Source organism: Colobus angolensis, unplaced genomic scaffold (assembly GCF_000951035.1).
Source record: "Colobus angolensis palliatus isolate OR3802 unplaced genomic scaffold, Cang.pa_1.0 Scaffold386, whole genome shotgun sequence".
In the NCBI taxonomy this organism is placed as follows: Eukaryota; Metazoa; Chordata; class Mammalia; order Primates; family Cercopithecidae; genus Colobus; species Colobus angolensis.
This window is the reverse complement of record NW_012117221.1, coordinates 1,744,120-1,765,765: the sequence shown is the minus strand read 5'-3', so window position 1 is coordinate 1,765,765 and position 21,646 is coordinate 1,744,120. Positions and strand designations below refer to the sequence as shown.

Sequence of the window (21,646 nt, the reverse complement as noted above, 5' to 3'; positions counted from 1 at the left end):
TTTTTATTAGAGACGGGGGTTTAACCGTATTAGCCAGGTGTCTTGAACTCCTGATCTCAGGTGATCCGCCCGTCTCGGCCTCCCAAAGTGCTGGGATTACAGGCTTGAGCCACCGTGCCCGGCCACATTTTTCTTTTATTAAAATCTATATAATGATCTGAGGGAATGATTTGGGAAACACGATATCGTGTTAGGTGGAAAAATCAGAATAATGTGGCCAATTCTAAACTTTATTAAATTAACGTGTGTGATTAAAGACAGGAAGGAAACCCAACAAAACATTTACCTGGGTGATAAGATGGTAAGGGTATTAAATATATGGAAGAGATTATATAGGTAATTCAGTAGGTTTCTTATATGCAAAGATTAAATCACTTCTTTCAAAGGTAGGGTGTGTTACTTTATATGCACATGTGATTTGTTTTTACCTCCGCAGTTCCTTGTCCAGAAGGAAAATTCTCACGTTCTGGGTTAATGCCCTGTCACCCCTGTCCTCGCGACTATTACCAACCCGATGCAGGGAAGGCCTTCTGTCTGGCCTGTCCCTTTTATGGAACTACCCCGTTCGCTGGTTCCAGATCCATCACAGAATGTTCAAGTAAGTAAACTTCATTTCTTATGGAATCCTATGTTGGACTCTTACTTTTCCCTGTCTCTGTTGTAGCTTCAGTTCTGAATATTACTATGTTCGGTGAATTTGGGCATCTGGACTTGTTAAATTGTCCTTCTGAGGTATTTTTGATGACTATGGCACAAAGAGTCTTGTTTTGGAAACACTGAACTTGATAATTTCTAAATTTCTAAGAGTCTAGGATGTAATGATGTATGCCATCCATCTCGGTTTTCTTTTTTAAAATGTAAGTCAAACAAAATATATGTGGCTTTACCGACTCTGACAAGCAGAATCTTGACCATAGTGTTAGATGTAGTCCACTTACTGCCATATGTACCACACTGACATGTTTTTCTATTAATTGATTAGGTTTTAGTTCAACTTTCTCAGCAGCAGAGGAAAGTGTGGTGCCCCCTGCCTCTCTTGGACATATTAAAAAGAGGCATGAAATCAGCAGTCAGGCAAGTTCATTTTCCATAAAATTTTCTCTAGTGGAATGCTTGGAAAGCAATGTGTCATTTTACAAGTGACATACAGGAAAAGGACCAGGATTGAAATTTTAGGTAAACAAGATTATGAATTTTATAAATGAATAATTGTATTTACAATGACTCCTATTTAGAACATTCCCAAAATGCAACATTAGATGTTCTAAGTACCAAAAATGAGAGTTTTTCCCAGAAATGCCTGGCAATAAGAATGAGTAGATACGAGGAGCCTTTTGATTCACTATAAACACTTACCACAAGCACAACCCATCATCTGAGTAAGGGAATTTGGTTTAACGAAAGGGCTTTTCTAATTGGCAGGAAAAGTTACCCAACTTTCATGAAAATTATTTAAATTTCTTCACCAGCAAAAAAAAGAGATTTCTTGGGAAAAAGTATGAATTCTTAAAAATTAAGAAACGTAAATTAAAAACATAGCTAAACCAAATGCTCTATATCTTTTAAAAGACTAGTTGTTAAGTCTTGATTACTTTAATAGATTCAGTCGTTACTCTGAATTCACCTTGCCCAATGTCATGAATTCCTTGCCTTTTAGTATTTTCATGGATAATGGGGATATATTTCTGATTTCAACTTCCTACAGCCAAGTCCAAACATAATGACTTGTTAGGACTTTATAAGTCATATTTCAAACTGAGCCTAGTGGACATAGGAATTTGTAGGGTCTCCTAAAGCAGTGGCTGTCACATGGAGGTGTAACAGAATCCTGGCCAAGTTTTTAAGACAGTAATATACAGACTTCACTCCCAGAGATCCTGATTTAGCTGATCTGAGTTGAGGCCCTGACCTTAGTATACTTTTAAAATATCAGTTGTATTCTAGCATGCAGCCAGCATTTAAAAATGCTCCTTAGGTTTACCAGGACATCACCCAAGAATGATATATATCATTTGCTCCCCTATATGGCAGGCACTGGTGTTATTCAGGCAGCAACCCAGCTAGCTTGAATAAACTTACCTGGAAACAGGAATGAGCTGTCTAATGTTGCAAACCTTCTGACTCTAATCAGGACTGCTTTGAAATACATAGAGTGCTTTGTCTCTGATTGATTTTTTTATGCTACTGGTAGGTTTTCCATGAATGCTTCTTAAACCCTTGCCACAATAGTGGAACCTGCCAACAACTTGGGCGTGGTTATGTTTGTCTCTGTCCACTTGGATATACAGGTAAATAACAGAGAGGAATGTAGATTTTAATATTTTTATATGAAATCATTATGACTTGCAGTATCAAACTTTAGTCTTTAGTATATTAAATATATCTGGTAAGATACATTAGACTATGTAAATGTGCCAAAATTCGTTGAACAAGATAATAGGTGAAAAAATTATACATACTTCACAAATGACAGTTTTCTTTGCCCATTTTGGATAAAGAATAAAGATTCATCTTCCCTATGAGTCTTTATCATAACCTACAATTTAAATTGAAATACAATTCCAGGGGTCATGTTCAAAGTTTCATTCTGTCAAAAATTATATGCATGATACTCCACATAGAACAGATTGTCCAGTATAAACATTTTTAAATGAACTGGCAGTTTCTCTCATTTGCTACACACTAATTGAAGTTCTTGTGAATAGCTATGATTTGTTGCTTTGTTTCTAGCTTTCTGGAAGCTGTGCTTAGAAAAACAATTTGGCTTTGGACTTTATTATGTAGGAATTATGTAAGAATTATGGGGGTTTTTAACAGTTTGGTTCACATTCGACTTGAGTCCAGAAACATAATTTTTGAGGGGAAATGAAATATACCTTAAAATTGCAATTAATTTAAAATAATCATTTTATTGTAGACAGTTTTTTTTTTTCAATGTTATACAACCAACTTGAAAGTTTTTAATGAGAAATAGTATTTAAGTAAAGGAATTCACCACAAGATAAGCAAAAGGAAAGTCAAAAAACAAAGTATAGTCGAGATCTGTCTAGAATATTGGCATTCCAGTATAGCTGGCTTGTGTTGTTTGTGTGTGTGTCTTTGTGAATTTTTATAAAAATATTTACCTTAATGTTCCATAAGAAATAAAGGATCTTGTTTGGGAATTCTGTAAATGAGTGGTGGTTGAGAGAGGGTATAATATAGGACAGTGGTTCTCAAATAGTCATGTGCATCACAATCATCTGGAAGGCTTGTTAGAAACACAGATTGCTGGACCCCAACCCCAGAATTTCTGATTCAGTAGGTCTGGAGTACAGCCTGAGAATTTGTATTTTTATTGCGTTCCCAGGTAATGCTGATGCTAGTGAGGAGGCCCCTGAGAAAGAAAATGGGTTTCCAGCACAGCTAGCCCGTAGAAAGCCCATGTGCTCCCTGTGGGAAGATGCAGCCACTCTGGGACACCTGGCATGTGAGCTGTGATCTGGCAGGCTTTAGCCCCACCTCCACCCCTCAGCCAGGTGACCTTGGTAGCAAGTACAGATGCTATTGTAGCTTTCACTTTGAAATTAGCATAATTCCTGGCTCCATTTTATGCTTCCAAGTGCCCCCAACCCACTGCCAATTTGAGATCTTTTGCTATCTTCTATGTATCTTTATAAGAGTATCTTGGCCGGGAACGATGGCTCATGCCTGTAATCCTAGCATTTTGGGAGGCCGAGGCGGGTGGATCACGAGGTCAGGAGATAGAGACCATCCTGGCTAACACGGTGAAACCCCATCTCTACTAAAAATACAAAAACAAAATTAGCTGGGCGCGGTGGCGGGCGCCTGTAGTCCCAGCAACTCCAGAGGCTGAGGCTGGAGAATGGCGTGAACCCAGGAGGCAGAGCTTGCAGTGAGCCGAGATCAGGCCACTGCACTCCAGCCTAGGCGATAGTGTGAGACTCCTTAAAAAAAAAAAAAAAGAAAAAGAAAGTAAGAAAATCTTAAATTTGTTTGCTTAGAAAGAGGTAGTACCTTCATTAAATACTTAATAGATGGTAGCACTTAATGAATATTGCCCTTTTCTTTACCACTACCCACTTAAAAATTCTGATTATTGAGATAATTACCTTTAAATGATCATAGTTCTGTTTTGGTTAATCCCATCCTTGGATTGTCCCTCAGTATTTGGTTTACATTGTAGGCTTAAAGTGTGAAACAGACATCGATGAGTGCAGCCCACTGCCTTGCCTCAACAATGGAGTTTGTAAAGACCTAATTGGGGAATTCATTTGTGAGTGCCCATCAGGTTACACAGGTAAGGGGAAGGTTTCTTGTTTTTAACAATATGAAACTTTGAATCATTAAGATGTCATCACCGAGATAAATTTGGAATGTGTCAAAGATACATTTATAGGATATTATAAGCATATTGAAGAAGCGTATTTTCTAATATTACTTACATGCATTGGGAAAGTGTTCTTGTCCTTATTCTGTTATGTAAGGAGAACAAGATATCAATATGGCAGTATGTAATTGCTTTATAAAACAGGCGTGTTCCCATCTTTGCCAGCTAGATGTGTGACCTTGGACAAGACATTTAACTTCATTGAACCTGTGTCTTCATTTGTAAAAATGGAGGTGAGGAAATGACAGAAAATATGTAAAGCTTACTACAAATACAAGGCCCTCCCCAAGCTTTTTACTAGTATTTTACTGAATTTATGAAGTGTATATGCTAACTTCTGTGGATTTTCGTGTGTGTGTGTGTGTGTGTGTGTGTGTGTGTGTGTGTGTGTGAATATGTGTGTGTATCCTTGAAGGGCACATGTATCCTTGAAATTGTTATGAACCACTATACCTCTCCTTTTAACTTAAATAAGTACATATTTAAGTGTTATTTTTTAGCATTCAAAATCTTTTTATTTATGACTTAAATAATTTCAACTTTTATTAATTCAGAGAGTACAAGTGCAGTTTTGTTACACGGATATATTGCATGATGCTGAGGTTTGGAGGACAGATAATTCCATCACCCAGGTAGTGAGAATAGTACCTAATAGGTAGTTTTTCAGCCCACATCGCCTTTCTTCTCCCCTCTAATAGTACCTAGCATCTATTGTTGCTATTTTTATTCCATGTGTACTCAATGTTTAGCTCCCACTTGAAGTGAGAACATGCAGTATTTGGCTTTCTGTTCCTGCTTTAATTCACTTAGAATAATGGCCTGCAGCTGCATCCATGTTGCTGCAAAGGACATGATTTTGTGGAGTTTTTATGACTGCATAATATTCCATGATATATAAGTACCACATTTTCTTTAATCCACCATTGATGGGCACATAGGCGTATTCCATGTCTTTGCCATTGTAAATAGCACTGGGATGAACACACAAGCACATGTGTCTTTTTGGTAGAATGATTTATTTTTCTTCGGATGTATACCCAGTAATGGGATTGCTGGGATTACTGGCCAACCATATGCAGAAGAATGAAACTGGACCCCAACCTTTTACCATATACAAAAATTAATTTGAGATGCATTAAAGATTTAAATGTAAAACTTCAAACTATAAAAATCCTATAAGAAAACCCAGGAAATACCCTTCTTGACATCGGCCTTGGCAAAGGATTTATGGCTGAGTCCCCAAAAGCAATTGCAACAAAAACAAAAATTAACAAGTAGGACCTAATTAAATTGAAGAGCTTCTGCACTGCAGAAGAAAGCATCAATGGAGTAAACAGGCAACCTACAGAATGGGAGAAAATACTTGAAAACTATGCATCTGACAAAGGCCTAGTACTCAGAATCTATGAGGAGCTTAAACAAATCAACAAGCAAAACACAAATAACCTCATTAAATAGTGGGCAAAGGACATGAACAGACACTTCTCTAAGATGACAATAAGCAACCAACAAACACACAAAAAAGCTCATCATCACTAATCATCAGAAAAGGCCAATCAAAATGACAATGAGATACCATCTCACACCAGTCAGAAGGGCTTTTTTTAAATTTTTGTATTTTTTGAGATGGAGTCTCACTCTGTTGCCCAGGCTGGAGTGCAGTGGCATGAGCTCAGCTCACTACCACCTCTGCCTCCCAGGTTCAAACAATTCTCCTGTCTTAGCCTCCCAAGTAGCTGAGACTACAGGCACATGCTACCATGCCCGGCTAATTTTTTGTATTTTTAGTAGAGACAGGGTTTCACCATATTGGTCAGGCTGGTCTCAAACTCCTGACCTCCGGTAATCCACCCGCCCCAGCCTCCCAAAGTGCTGGGATTAGAGGCCTGAGTCACTGCCTTCGGCCAGAATGGCTATTATTAAAGAGTCAAAAAATAACACATGCTGGCAAGGTTATAGAAAAACACAGAATGCTTATACACTTTTTTAGGAATGTCCATTAGTTCAGTTACTGTGGAAAGCAGTTTGGAGATTTCTCTAAGTGTATGTCTTAAGTCGAGTCGCAGTTTTCAGCACCTTCTCACAAAAATAGTTCAGAAACAGTGATCTTATTCTCAATTCCCTTGTTAACCCACATTATAATTATTATAATACTGATGATATATTCTAATAAAATAGACTAGGATTTACTACTTTGTAAATAGTAATGACCCCATGATATTATTATGGAGAGTACTGAGATCAAATAAATCATCCAGCATTGTACCTAACTCATAAAATCATTATTATACTAAAAAGATATCTGAATATATATTTTAATACATGTGGGTATATAATTTTCTATATCTTAAAAAGTTTAGTAAAATCCTGATAACATTTCAGAGGAACCATAACTTTATGTGTATCTAAAAACAATTTCCGTAGAGACATGAAAATGTTTAACATAATTTACAGTAGTAATCATTTGGAACAACTCATATATTTTCTGTATCTCAAATCCATGCAACACTGGTAGTCCCAGGCCTATGTTTAGGGGCCACGTCACATGTATCTTGAAACAAATTGCTCTCAGCTTATACTCGAAGAGGCCCACATGCTGTGAGACCAACTGCAGACCAGCAGACTCATCACCCCTAACCAAGGGTGTGTATTCAACAGCTGGAACCACATCCAGATTGCTGGCCTGGTTCCCATTTTTCTTTCTCATACTCTTTCCTCTCCACTATCTGCCTATGGTTGCATTTCCATAGACCGTATTAAAATTATGCACCTGTATCCTACATTTCTTTATTTAAAATTCCAAATCTCATGTTAGTGACACCTGGAGTTGAATCATAGTAAAAACTTGTGACCAGAATGGTAGACACATACTATGAGAAAAGTAGAACCAGGTTTCTAAATAAAATAAATATATATTTACTAGATGTGAAATGCATTATGTATATTATTTATTAGACATTACGTTTATTGTGTGGATTTACTGTGAAAAACAGTGTTCATTATGGTCTATATGAAAGTGTAGATTTTATGTTAGATTTACTATTCTCGTAAAAACAACTTTCATTGTGAAATTTCCTTTTAGCATATTTTAATGTCAAGGTACATAAATTATTAGATATGTGTTACATAATTCCATGAGTTATAAATTTAAGCATCCTAAACTCTTCAACCCAAGGAGTCTTTGTACGTATATTCTTGAATGTGAAGATTTATGGTTCTAGGCTCATTTCTGTGCCTGTCCTTGGCAATGTCACAAACCTCTTTGGATCTAATTCTAGATGTGTAAAATAAAGGATATGAATTACATCAGTTGTTCTCAAATTATGTTCACACAAAACATGGGACAGCTGCACAGAAATTTGGCTGTGTTTCCCTAATTTGCAGAAGAAAATGAGTTATTTTCTTCATTCAATATATTTCTCCCATAATTTTTGCCAACTTTGTAACTGCAACGCTGTAACTGTTACCACTTAACTCTAAAAGGAATAAACTCAAAAAGAGAACAACTTGCAAACAAATAAGGAGGATAATTTTAAAACAAAATCACGCATCTTTTTAACTAAAAAAAATGGTCAGATATTCATAGTTATCATTTTCCATTGCATGCTGAATATGTTAGGATTCTTGCTAGAAAAAATTTGCAGTTCACAGAAGAAACATTTTATTTCAACATGTTTGGCAAAGAGTTAAATTTATCACAAACATGTTAGCCATGACTTCCAATTTCCCTATTCCAATGCCTGAACAACTTGCTTGGAAACTATTGGTCTTAAAGTCCTTTCAAGTTTTCTCCAGTTCAAAGATTAATAATTCTTTGCAGGTCTGCGGTGTGAAGAAAATATAAACGAGTGTAGCTCCAGTCCTTGTTTAAATAAAGGAATCTGTGTTGATGGTGTGGCTGGCTATCGTTGCACATGTGTGAAAGGATATGTAGGTAAGATGTTTCCAGTCTTCCCAAGTTGTCTTAAAATCTTGTAAAGCACCACAAATTAGTACATTTCTTAACATGATATATATTAATGTGAATTTTTGGATTTTATGACTGCATGGTGATTATGTAAGAGAAAGTCTTCATTTTTTGAGGAAATATATGCTGAGATGTTTGGGGTGAAAGGGCCTGCAGGTCTGCAATTTACTCTCAAATGGTTCAGCAAAAAATAATTTGCGTATGTGGTGTGTGTGTGTGTTAAGGCAAACTTTCAAGAAGGAACTGGAGACATATCATATAATACCATATTGCAGACAGATGCACAATAATGGTTTAAAAGTGTATGCTTAATTGCTGAAGGGTAAATCCAAGAAAGAAAGCGGCAAGTAAAGGAAAAAGGCAAGATCAAAGAAACAAGCAAGTTTTGAATGGAATTTACTAGCTTTATTTCTTAACATTATCTCAATTAGATGTCTATTACCAAACTTAATTTCAAAAAAAATAAGATTTAAAAAAGCAGATTATCGGCTGGGCATGGTGGTTCACACCTGTAATCCCAGCATTTTGGGAGGCCGAGGAAGGTGGATTACTTGAGCTCAGGATTTCAAGACCATCTTGGCCAAAAGTTAATCATTTGGGCTGTTTCTCTTCCTTCTCCATCCTCAGGCCTGCATTGTGAAACAGAAGTCAATGAATGCCAGTCAAACCCATGCTTAAATAATGCAGTCTGTGAAGACCAGGTTGGGGGATTCTTGTGCAAATGCCCACCTGGATTTTTGGGTACCCGTTGTGGAAAGAACGTGGATGAGTGTCTCAGTCGGCCATGCAAAAATGGAGCTACCTGTAAAGACGGTGCCAATAGCTTCAGGTAAAGGCTAAGTCTGATTCTTTTCACTTTTTTAAAAATTTTTCTAAACTAGTCAGTGTTTCTGCAGCCTTTATGGAATATTGCTTTGAGTCTCAGGTCAGCCATTTTCAAATGCTGGCCCGAGGATAGGCTATAGTTGAATATTCTCACCGCCATTTCTGCTTCACTAAGCCCTGAGTAGAGTCTACCATTTTAAAATAGGCAACCTGTTATGGCTTAAGTTTCCCGATGATGCTGATGCACAGCCATGTTTGGGAACTAACATTCTATACTGGGGAAGTCATAAAAGATGAAAGGAAATATAATTACTCAGAAGAAAACACAGTAGCACTAGACAAAGCCCATATTTTATTTATTTATTTATTTTTATATTTTTGAGATGAAGTTTTGCTCTTGTTGCCCAGGCTGGAGTGCAATGGCGGGATCTCAGCTCACTGTAACCTCCTTCGCCTGGGTTCAAGCGATTCTCCTGCCTCAACCTCCCGAGTAGCTGGGATTACAGGTGTCCGCCACCAGGCCTGGCTAACTTTTGTATTTTTAGCAGAAATGGGGTTTCACCATGTTGGCCAGGCTGGTCTCAAACTCCTGACCTCAGGTGATCTGCCCGTGCTTTAGCTGAAGTTTCTATACCAGATAAAATCAAAATGGAATCTGCAGTCATATTGTGATAGTGCTCATCTATATTCTATGTCCACAATTTTGAAACTTTTAGTAACCTTTTGTTAAAAGAAATCTAACATGAATGTAAAAAGGTAAAATAATAAAAGCTAAGCTTTTATGGCTGAAAATAGTAGTGTTTGAGGGGAAGAAAGACTATGTCTCCCTGAGGCAGCTCTTAAGTGTCAGTAGAATACAGTTTGAAACACAACCCTCTCCTGTTGTCATTATCAAGACTATCCTGTTCCATCCCCCACTCTTTGCAGGGGAGTACAGAAGACAGCACATCTGTAGTACACAAGACAGATTTCTCTTGCTTACAAAATTTTAGAAAACTGTATTGTCCTCAAGGTGCTGCTGGTGTTATAAGTTTACAAAAGTAAAAACCAAAAAAGAACAAAAGAGGTCTAGCCCAATTGCAACATTTCCCAATCCCCTTCCTTCTACTTCAGCCCCCTTCCGTTACCATCCTCCCACAATATCCTCACCATCAATATGGAAATGAGGTCTTATCATGTAGCGCTGCTTTCTTATGGGTGTTTGACATTTTCTGGCGTATGCCTCACTGTAGGCAATGAGAAGTTTCCAGATGAACAACAAGAGTTCCAAAATCTTTCCTGGTTTAAAACGATTGATGAATACCAAAGTTGTCTAAATCCTAACTAGAAGAAAGGTGAAAGTACACGCTCCCAATTCAGAAGGAATGTAGGTTGTTGACAAAGTGAATCTATTTCATAGATGAGGATATGATAGTGTTGTAATGACACCAAACACAGGAGGATAAAGGTGAGTGAAATTATATAGTCAAAATAGATTTACCATCAAATGCATAGACCCAGTAAAGATCCCCCAATTCCAAATGAGAGTTTTGCTTAAATCCGCCAACCACCATTTATTCCTGTTAGTCACTGTTAGGTCAATATCAAAGAGGTTTTCATATGAACATGCTAGTAATGATAACATTAACTTGCATTTAGTGGACCAGTCCTTTTAAATTACAAACTATTTCAGTCACACGGAAAATTACAAAGAATAATAAAAGTAATGTACTGATCACTGTGATTATCAAACCTTAGTATTTTGCCATATTTGATTCACATCTTTTGTTTTAAAGACATAAGTTCTAAAGGTAGGGCTGGATTCTCTTCAACACACACACGCATACACATGTGTGTGCGCACACACACATACACACACACACACACATATTCACCTTCTTCCCCCAGCAGTAATCACTGTCCTGAAGTCTGAATATATCTTTCTTATTCGGTTTTATATTTTGCTACATATATGACTTCTATAAACAGTATAAAACTTACATGTTACATAAGTGGCATCATAACATACATATTCTTTTTGCAATTTGTTTTTTTTTTCCACACAACATATTTTCAAGTATTATCAAGGTGGTTACATTTGGCTCTGGTTTGTTCATTTCAGTTGCTCCTTAGTATTCCATTACATGATGGACTTAATTATGCTATGATTCATTTTCTCATTCTCCTCTCCATAGACATTTAGAATGATGCTGCTATGAACATTTGTTATATGGGTCCCTGTGCACCTTGTGTAATTATCTCCTAGAGCAGAAAACAAGAAATGGATTTATAGGGCTCTGGGAACACAAACTCAACTTCTCAGGACATTGCCAAATTGTAGTCCTATTCACTATATGGGACTTCCTATTTTATGACACTCCTGTCAACATTTGACATCACCAGATATACTTTCCATTCTGATGGGTTTAAAATGGTTTGTTGCATAGTGCAGAAACTGTATAGCATCCTGATTAAGAAAAAGGATACAGGTTGATTCAAAATCCCAGTCCACCACTTGGTAGCAATAGAACTTGGGCAAATTCTTGAACCTCTCTGAGCCAGTTTAGCTCATCTGTAAAATGGGAATAATACTAGTATTGCCTCACTGTTATAAAAATTGGCTTAACATATAAAAGCCTTTAGAACAGCATCTGAACTTTTCATATTTTTCTGAGAACTCCTATGAGGAGAGAAACCACAATATGTGAATTGTATTTCACCTGGACCAGAACTACTTTCTACTTTATTTTTGCTACTACAACATTTCTAATGCATCTTATCTTATATAGGTTTAATCAGGTGAACTGGAAAAAGTAATCTACAATTAAAGCATTTTGATGTTGAAAATATGTTCCAGCATTTTGATTTTCAAAGTCTTTTCAGATAAGATTGTCATAAATGGGAGACTTCCTACAACTGTTCTAATTGTTACAACATTTTGTTTTCTTTCAGATGCCTGTGTGCAGCTGGCTTCACAGGATCACACTGTGAATTGAACATCAATGAATGTCAGTCTAACCCATGTAGAAATCAGGCCACCTGTGTGGATGAATTAAATTCATACAGTTGTAAATGTCAACCAGGATTTTCAGGCAACAGGTGTGAAACAGGTATATATCAACTCAGTGTTATTAATAACAATACTAAAAATAGTTTTGCCTGCACCAAGCACTGCCCATAGGCCAAAAACTATGCCAAAGACTTTGTACTCGTTTAATCTTCACAGCCATTTGACAAACTAGGTACTACTACTATTATCCTCAGTGGCACAGATGATGAAATTGAAGCTTAAAAATTTAGGGGGGAAATAGAGAAAACTGAATTTAGTAGAGCTCTTCATATTCTACTTATTTATAATAAAAAGGATACTTTGATAAGCCACTTGACTTCAGAGGTGAGAATCCATGAACATGTTTGAGAATCAGCAGATCAAATCTAAATACTTTCTCAGGAGACTGGAGTCTTTTAGCTGTAAGACTTGTTTTATTGAGTGGTCTATGCAGGTTTGGGGCAGAGCTGAATTGCTCATGAAATAGGGAAAAGCCAGAGTCCTAAATAGGGTAGCATGTTACCCTTGCAGATCCTCCTCCTACTCTCCTGTGACATCAATTACTTCCTCTCTACTGAGTCATTCTCATTAGCATACAGACATGCTTTAGTATCTCCTGGCTTTAGTAGCATTTCAGTTCCACCTCTCCTTCCAACTACCTCCTGTTTCTCTGCTTCCTTTCACTATTGAATGCTTTTCCTATCTTGTATACTCACTGATTATTTTATTTAAAAGAATGCACTATGTATTTTGTAAATAATATTTATTTAATTTTGAAACTGCTTCTTAGGTAAATAATCATATTCACTGAAATGAGCTTCTTTGACAATAGCACTGCTTCCTTTGACAACTGGAAATGTCTTCCAAGTGCCACTGTCTGCACACTTTTCTTATTCATTACAGAACAGTCTACAGGCTTTAACCTGGATTTTGAAGTTTCTGGCATCTATGGATACGTTATGCTAGATGGTGTGCTCCCATCTCTCCATGCTCTAACCTGTACCTTCTGGATGAAATCCTCTGATGACATGAACTATGGAACACCAATCTCCTATGCAGTTGATAATGGCAGCGACAATACTTTGCTCCTGACTGATTATAATGGGTAAGCAGAAGCATCGGGAAGGCTGTGCTTAAGACCTTATCTTGGAGCCAAATTAGAACTGACATTGAGGATGGGAAATGGGAAAGTAGAGGGTCAGTTGTTCTCAGAAAACAGCAGGGTATCAATAATCAAATGGAGCATCTGAACAAGTTCTGTAAGAAGGTAAAATTTTAGTGATAATACCTCAAACATGTATTGTATCCTGCTTTTTACTAAGTATTTTCATATGTATTACTTCTTCTGATATTCACAATGACCTGAGGAACTGTGCCCATTTTACAGACAGTAGAATAAAGTTTCAGAAAGTCTAAATGACTTGCCCCAAATCTCACACCTTGGAAGTAGCAGGGCTAAGTCTCAAACTCTGACTCAAATACTGATGCTCTTTCTTTTATATAATAGGACCTCTAAAAGTTAAGGGATTTCAGTGACATCATTGACCCTTGGGAGACAAGTGTATTGCATACAAATCAGTATACAAACTCAGTGCGCATATTTTTTTAGAATCCACTAATTCCAACTTCAGGGCCCCATCCCCCTGGGTTGTCAGGAGAGCCAACCTTAGTTGTACCCAGAGTCTTGCCAAAGAGCCACAGACTTAAGCAGAACTTCCATCACTGGTCAACTGTCGACATTATCACTGAGCTGTCCACTGACTCAGCCTTATGGTCCCTTTAAACCCACTGCTTTTTAAACATATGAAACCCTTGGCAAAACGTCAGGTTCATAACTTCAATGTGGTTAGATTCTGTGGTGCACCACATGGTCTTTTCCTCTCAGATCCACTGAAATTCTACTTATGAGCAGGTTGTTGGTGTTCAAAACCCACTGAGCTTTTTTTTTCTATCCGCAATCCAGGGGAATCTCACTATTCTGGTAGAAATCTCCCATCCTCAAATACTATTCTTCTTTATTTACTAGATCTGTTAAAAAACAAAAATCCAAGAAGTTTGCAAAAACCCTCCTTTGAGATAAAATATATAGAGAGAACCTGTTGCCTCCTTAAATAAGGAGAGAAACTGGAAAAATGCAGAAAGGAAACCATTAATGTCACAAAAAATATTTTTTCATAAACATCTGTAAACAAGATCTGATAAGATGCTGGGAGAAGTAGTCAATGAATTTTTATCTTCATCATCAACTTCCTCTAATCGTTTCTTTTTCTTCATTTGATTTTGAAGATTTTTTACTTTAAACTGCTTATTAGCTTTGTTATTTCCCTGAATGACACAGTTGTTGGAAACATCTTCTGGCTGGCCATCCTTGTTGTTTCAAATATTCTTTTCTTTGGATTGGCATACTTTGTCTGACATATGACTGCATGAGCAACTGTCTTAGTCCATTCAGGCTGCTACAATAAATAGCATAGACTTGATAGCTTGTAAAGAACAGAATTGTATTTCTCACAGTTCTGGAGGCTTCAAGATCAAGGTGCCAGCATAGTTAGTGTCTGGGGAGGCCCTACTTTCCTGTCCACAGATGGCACCTTCTTACTATGTCTTCATATGGTGAAGGTGCAAGTGGTCTCGTCAGAGCCTTCATGACCTAATCACTTCCCAAAGACTCCACCTCCTAATCACATTGGTGATTACATTTCAATACATAAATTTTGAGAGCACACAAATATTCATACCATAGCAGCAACCATCAGACAGACTTATTGTTTGTTTGATGAAGCATCTATGAAACATCTGAAATTTGTTCTTGGTCTTAAGAAACTTACATTCTGGAAGAAGGATGTCAGTCTGGCATTTACACAATTCTCACCCTTTCCATTCTTGACTCATTCTCTCCAAAACAGCCAGTTGGTAAACTGTCTCAAATTGGAGCAACTTCTCCTGGCTCATCCTAAGACTTTTTCCTACCCCTCAGTGTTTAAGAACGCAAACCAATTTTCAGTGAGCTGCAATCAAGTATAATTAGTAAATCAAATCTGCTTTTATAAAATGTGACCAAATGGAGAAAAAAAGAAGAGTAATGGGTTTACACGAAGTACTTTACCCACAAAAAAAAGGAAAAGAAGAAAAATAGTAACATGCCCCACAGTAAGGATTGCAACATATGGCTAATGACTACATTCCCTGGAATCTTTCTCTCCACAGCTGGGTTCTTTATGTGAATGGCAAGGAAAAGATAACAAATTGTCCCTCAGTGAATGATGGCAGATGGCATCATATTGCAATCACTTGGACAAGTGCCAATGGCGTCTGGAAAGTCTACATCGATGGGAAATTATCTGACGGTGGTGCTGGCCTCTCTGTTGGTTTGCCCATACCTGGTATGTTTTAACAAAATGAGTATAATTCTGTTGAACTGTAGAGGTGATGCTCCTTAAATGGACATCAGGTTTGCTAGCATTTTTGTCCTTGGTTTCAAACAAAGATTAACAGCTCTCTCTCTCTCATTTCCTACTCCCTGATTATCCTAACTGTGGGTTATTAGAAGCTTTTTTCCTAGGTAAGCTGTTTGCCTCTCTGTGTGAGAAATGCCTTTGACGATCTACATTAAGACTACCAAGAAGCATGCTGAACTAACAGCTGGTTGCTAAACTGTCTTCCAAGGAGATTAATTACTGGTATTTTTTGTTTATTTTAAGGATTGTTTTGTTTTGTTTTGTAATCAGTATATAAGCAGGACCATGGCTATCCATCTTTTATGGCCCTTTTCAAATAGATCTTGACCTATCTTCTAAAAAATAGTTTTTAATAAATATCCCAGGAGTTTTAGTTTGAAGAATTGCAAACTAAATTTCATTAGGTGACCCAGGTTCTCAGCATTGTACATGGCAATAAGCTTGTTCCATCTGGATACATCTATAGAAATATATGCATATGACATTACTTTTTACTTTGCTCATTTGTTTCAGGTATACAAAATGGTGCCTAGATAAAAGAAAATTAAATAGACAAAAATGAATTAAAGTATTAGAAACTGACTAATATATTCTAGAAGTAAGTTGTATGAAACTAGGATAAGTATACTAATAAATATAGCACAAAAATACTAAACTTCATAAAAATGTGATGAGATGCCTTTGCAAAGCCTCAAATACAATACTTATTTTATTTATTAGAAATTATTGGCCGGGTGCAGTGGCTCAGGCCTGTAATTACCTAGCACTTTGGGAGACTGAGGCGAGTGGATCACGAGGTCAGGAGTTTGAGACCACCCTGGCCAATATGGTGAAACCCTATCTCTGCTAAAAACACACAAAAAACAAATTATCCAGGTGTGGTGACAGGTGCCTGTAATCCCAGCTACTTGGGAGGCTGAGGCAGGAGAATTGCTTGAAAACCCAGGAGGTAAAGGTTGCAGTGAGCCAAGATCTCACCACTGCACTCCACCCTGGGCAACAGAGAGAGTCTGTCTCAAAAAAAAAAAAAAAAAAAAAGGTGTCCATACATTGTTTCACTTTTAATACTACGAAGATCCATGTGGATCAAACCAAAATTGATCTACTTGTGAATTCAAAGAATACGTCCTAAGCACTCACTAGGAGGGCCAGGCACCTATGCAAGGCATCGGAAACCCAATGGTGAGCAAAAGTCATGTGTCCCTGCTCTCCAGAAGCTTTTATTGTGGCCAGGGAGTGAGGTGTTCATCACATAATCACACTAAATGATGTGTAATTTCACACTGAGGCAAGCACTATGGAGGAAAGGAACATCATTCTATGAAAGCCTGTAACCAGGGAGCTGATGTAGAATGGGGAGTCCATGGAGGCTTGTGGAGATGTCCCTAACTCTCAAGGATGACCAGGCACTAATTAGCGAAGGGGACTGGGCCTTGTTGAAAGAGCTAGAAAAAGATTGATGTATCTGAAATGCAGGCTGAAAGAGGGAAGGCAAGACAATCAGGTAGAGAGGGCAGACATGGCCAAATCACATAAACCCATGTAGTGTGGGTTAAGGATTGAGGTTTTCACCCTAAAATCAATAGGGAGTCACTGATGGATTTTAAGATGGCTGGGGAGATGGCAGAAAGGGCAGCTTAAGTGGTTCTGGGCATGAGCAGAAAGAAGTAATAGGGTGTATATGAAAATTCCTAAACAACAAAGAGGTCTCTAATCAGAGGACAAAAGGACTCCCAAGTGCAGGGATAGCACTGAAAGTTAATATCTGAGTTAATATCTAAGAAGCATTTATTATGCTTCTCCTGGGAGAGAAACTTGGGACAAATGAAAAATAAGAGAGAAAGCCCACTCTTCCTTAAACCCCAGAATAACTGAAGAGATGAATGAAACATACAGACAGATCCTTGGACATGTATCCACACGCTGAGCATTTGCCAAGTGCCAATCCAGCCAGTAAGGCACCATCTGAGTGTTGAGGTTCCAGAAATGGAAGACCCAAAGGATAGAGCTGTAGAGTCAAGGACACATGCATTTTGCTATGAGGAGAAGGCAGAGAAGGAGGCTCAGGACATTTAATGAATTTAGGGAGCAAGGGTGATTTATAAAGAAATGGATTGGGGAGATTAATTTGGAGGGGAAGGAAAGAGAAACAGAAACTTTAGACAGGTTGCTGTAAGATGGGAGTATTGGGAGATTAATATAGAGGTTGCTTTTGAAAATCATGTAATTATTTTATAATACTAGGGCAATATCTAATAAGATGATTTTGATGAAATCACTGGATAAATTTAAAATGTGGTCTATCATTCTTTGCCTCTTTGTAAAATATACTTGAACAGGAAGCCAGTGCCAAAACTAAAACTTCCTTGTAATACCATTTATGCCTAATTACCCAAACATTTTTACAAAATTTACTCAATGTTTTTGTCACAATGATCATGTGAATTTAATAGAGCAGTTATGCTACTATTTTAGAAATGAAGAAACAGAGAATTCCAAAAGAGTTAAAATGAGTCTCTCAAATTGCATTCCTAGAGCCTAACTCTTTTAATTTATGGCTGTGCCCTCTTCATGTCCCCTTCTGCCTTTTCCACTTAGATTAGCCTATTGATACATGTCCACACATGGAGTAGGTGTGGGACCATTAGAAACTGTAGCACTCACAATGGTAGAGGGAACCTCTGGGGATGTGGATGGACACCCTTAGTATCTACCATACACATCATGCTATGGAATTCTTTCTTGCAATCTACCCACTCCTTTGCCTAGAAACTCTCCATATCTTCCTTCTGCATGAGATTAACTCTAAATCCTCAAGATCCATGTCTGAAAGATTTCCCTGAGCCCAGCCCATTCTTATTGAGCTTTTTCTTTCAGTTCTTCTCTCACTCTGCATGCCTCCACTGCTGCATTAACCACACTATATTGCAAAGTATTTATGTATGAATTTTCCCTTAGAATTATCTCTTAGAAGAAGAAATCCTTTTTCATCAGTGTAAGTCCAGTGCCTGGTATTGTAGACAGCACATTATTGGTAGCTTCATAAACATCTGCTGAATTTAACCAGCCTGAGTCTTGACGGATGAGTCAGAAGAACAGGGAAAGGCAGCTCAGACAGAAGGAGCTCTGCGTGCAGAGGGCACGGAGCCATGAATGGGTTTTGTGTGAGGAGGAATGGTTGACTGATCCTCAAAGCAATAGCACAGTGTATATAGAGGAGAAGAAAAGGAAGACGTGATAGAGAAAGAAGCTAAAACATAACATAGTGTTGGGCTGTAATGAGCCTGTTTATGTCCCCCAAGAAATACACACTTTTTCCTTCAGTTGAATTAAGAGTCATTAAAGGTATTTCAAAAGGAAATGGCATTATCAAGTGAGGTGGGGCAGTGGTTTTTTTGTGTTGGTTTAATTTAGTGTGTTCTTGTTTTCAACTATCTCTTCTCTAAGTGGTGCGATTACAGGTGATTTTTATTTTCTTCTTTATTTTATGATATTTTTATAATGAATGTATATTTCTTTTCTGGTTAAAAAAACATTTTTATCTTTAAAATATCAACAATGATGGAAGAGTAAAAGGTAGATTGAAGGAACAGCAAAATAAAACCAAGAAACTCTTACAGTAACCACCTAAGGAAATAGTTTACTGACCAGAGGCATAAGGATGGCCAGGATGATTGAGAATCCATAAATATTGCAGAGTTCCAATTGACACCCTTCATAGCTGTCTTAGTCCGCTCAGGTTACCATAAAAAATAAAAAACCATACACAAAGTGGTTTAAATAACTGAAATTGGCCAGGTGCAGTGGTTCACACCTGTAATCCCAGCACTTTGGGAGTCCAAGACAAGTAGATCACCTGAGGTCAGGAGTTTGAGACCAGCTTGGCCAAATGGTGAAACCCCATCTCTACTAAAAATAAAAAAATAAAAAATTGGCTGGGCATGGTGGCGGGCCCCCAGCTACTTGGGAGGCTGAGGCAAGAGAATTGCTTGAACCCAGGAGGCAGAGGTTGCAGTGAGGTGAGATCGCGCCACTGCACTCCAGCCTGGGCAACAAGAGTGAAACTCTGCCTCAAAAATAAAAAAATAAAAATAAATGAAATTAATGTTCTTGTAGTCCTGCAGGCTGGAAGTCTGAGATCAGGGTACCAGTATGGTTCGTTCCTGGTGAGAGCCCCCTTCCTGGCTTGTAGACAGCCACCTTCTCACTGTATCCTCATATGGCAGGGGGAGAGAGAGCAAACTTTCTGGTGTCTCTTCTTATACAAGCCCTAGTCCCATCATGTGGGCCCTACCCTCATGAACTCATCTAAATCCAATCACCTCCCAAAGGCTCCATTTCTAAATACCACCATGGTGGGAGTTAGGGCTTCAACATATGAATTTGGCGGGGACACAGTTCAGTGCATAGCAGTGAATGACTGGCTTCAGTTTGACCAAGTTTGTTGAAGAGTCTGTTGGCTAAGGTAAGAATTCTAAGAAAAGGAGTTAGTGATGGGGGAAAAGATTATGTATATGGTTTTAGACATACTGAGTTTGAGGTCTATGTTGAATTTCTAGTCACAAAAATACATACACCTGAAGATACAGGTCTGATACTGCTTTATATCAAATTGGCAAAGTTGTTTTTAGTGACACTATAAAATTGGCTAGGATTCAGCATAGCAATCCTGTGTATAGAGCGCCGGCAAGTATGTAAGTTGATATAATTTTTCTGGAAAGCAATTTAGAAACTTGCATCAAAAGCCTCCTAGAAATTCTTTGCCTGCAACCGTCAGTTTACTAGAAATAAATCTATGGAAATCATCAATAATTTGAACATATATATAAGTATGTATAAATAAACATGTTTATCTCAGTGTTATTTTAGTATTAAACTTAGAAACAAGGCCAACATCCAGTAATAAGGGGCTGTTTAATTAATTAAGCAAATTATGTTTTGTTACCCATTCATGTGTTAAAATAGCATAGTTAGGCCAGGCATAGTAGCTCACATCTGTAATCCCAGTACTTTGGGAGACTGAGGTGGCTGGATCACTTGAGACCAAGAGTTGGAGACCAGCCTGATCAACATGGGTGGTGAGGGTGGGTGAAATCCCATCTCTGCTAAAAATACAAAAGTTAGCCAGATATGGTGGTGCATACCTGTAATCCCAGCTATCTGGGAGGCTGAGCCATGAGAATCACCTGAATCTGGGAGGTAGAGGTTATGTTGAGCTGAGATCACACCACTGCACTCTAGCCTGGGTGAGGGAGTAAGACTCTGTCTCAAAAAAAAAATAGCATAGCTATTAAAACTCATGAAATGAGAACATGTTCAAGATGGTCTTACAACACCTTGAACAATATTCAAACATTCTGTAGAGTATGATACTGAGTTATGCGTTTTAAAATACCTCACACATACATACACATATACTAGAACGAAATTAAAATAAAAACCTGGAAAGAAATACAAAAACCTATTAAATAATTATTTCTAGGTAAGAAGAGTTATTTGTAATTTAAAATTTTCCTTCTGTGCATGTGTTAACTTTAAAATTATTAATACAATTTAAAAACATGTAGATTGGGAAATCATGAAGGAAGGATCAATGGACATAGATCAACAAGTGAGATCAAATTGAAATAGTAGTTGACTTTGGGGACTTAAGGGAAGGGTAAGAAGTAGGTGAGGGATAAAAGACTACACGTTGGGTACAGTTTACACAGCTCAGGTGATGGGTGCATCAAAATCTCAGAAAATCTCACTAAAGAAGTGATCTGTGTAACCCAAAACCACCTGTTCCCCAAAAACTACTGAAATTTAAAAAAAAAAGAGTAGTTGAAGGAAGAAAGTCACAGGGTAGAATCTTAGAATCACTTCTAAGAGGCAGGCAGAGAAGGGAGACTGAGAATGAGCAGAAAGGTTCAAAGAAAACCAGGAGAGGATGCTCTGATAGAAATCAAGCGTAGTGTAATCAAGTCAGGCTCATGGCA

General features: G+C 37.7%; 1 protein-coding gene across 1 annotated transcript in view; it reads left to right on the top strand.

The window, feature by feature from the left end:
- Positions 1–21,646, top strand: part of SVEP1 (sushi, von Willebrand factor type A, EGF and pentraxin domain containing 1) — a 225,115-nt gene that overhangs the window by 131,834 nt on the left and 71,635 nt on the right. Inside the window, exons 19-27 of the mRNA XM_011954605.1 lie at positions 437–598; positions 983–1,074; positions 2,192–2,288; positions 4,187–4,300; positions 8,211–8,324; positions 8,985–9,186; positions 12,114–12,271; positions 13,114–13,315; positions 15,418–15,593. Of these exons, the coding sequence (XP_011809995.1) occupies positions 437–598; positions 983–1,074; positions 2,192–2,288; positions 4,187–4,300; positions 8,211–8,324; positions 8,985–9,186; positions 12,114–12,271; positions 13,114–13,315; positions 15,418–15,593 (1,317 nt within the window). The remainder of the gene's footprint in view (positions 1–436; positions 599–982; positions 1,075–2,191; positions 2,289–4,186; positions 4,301–8,210; positions 8,325–8,984; positions 9,187–12,113; positions 12,272–13,113; positions 13,316–15,417; positions 15,594–21,646) is intronic.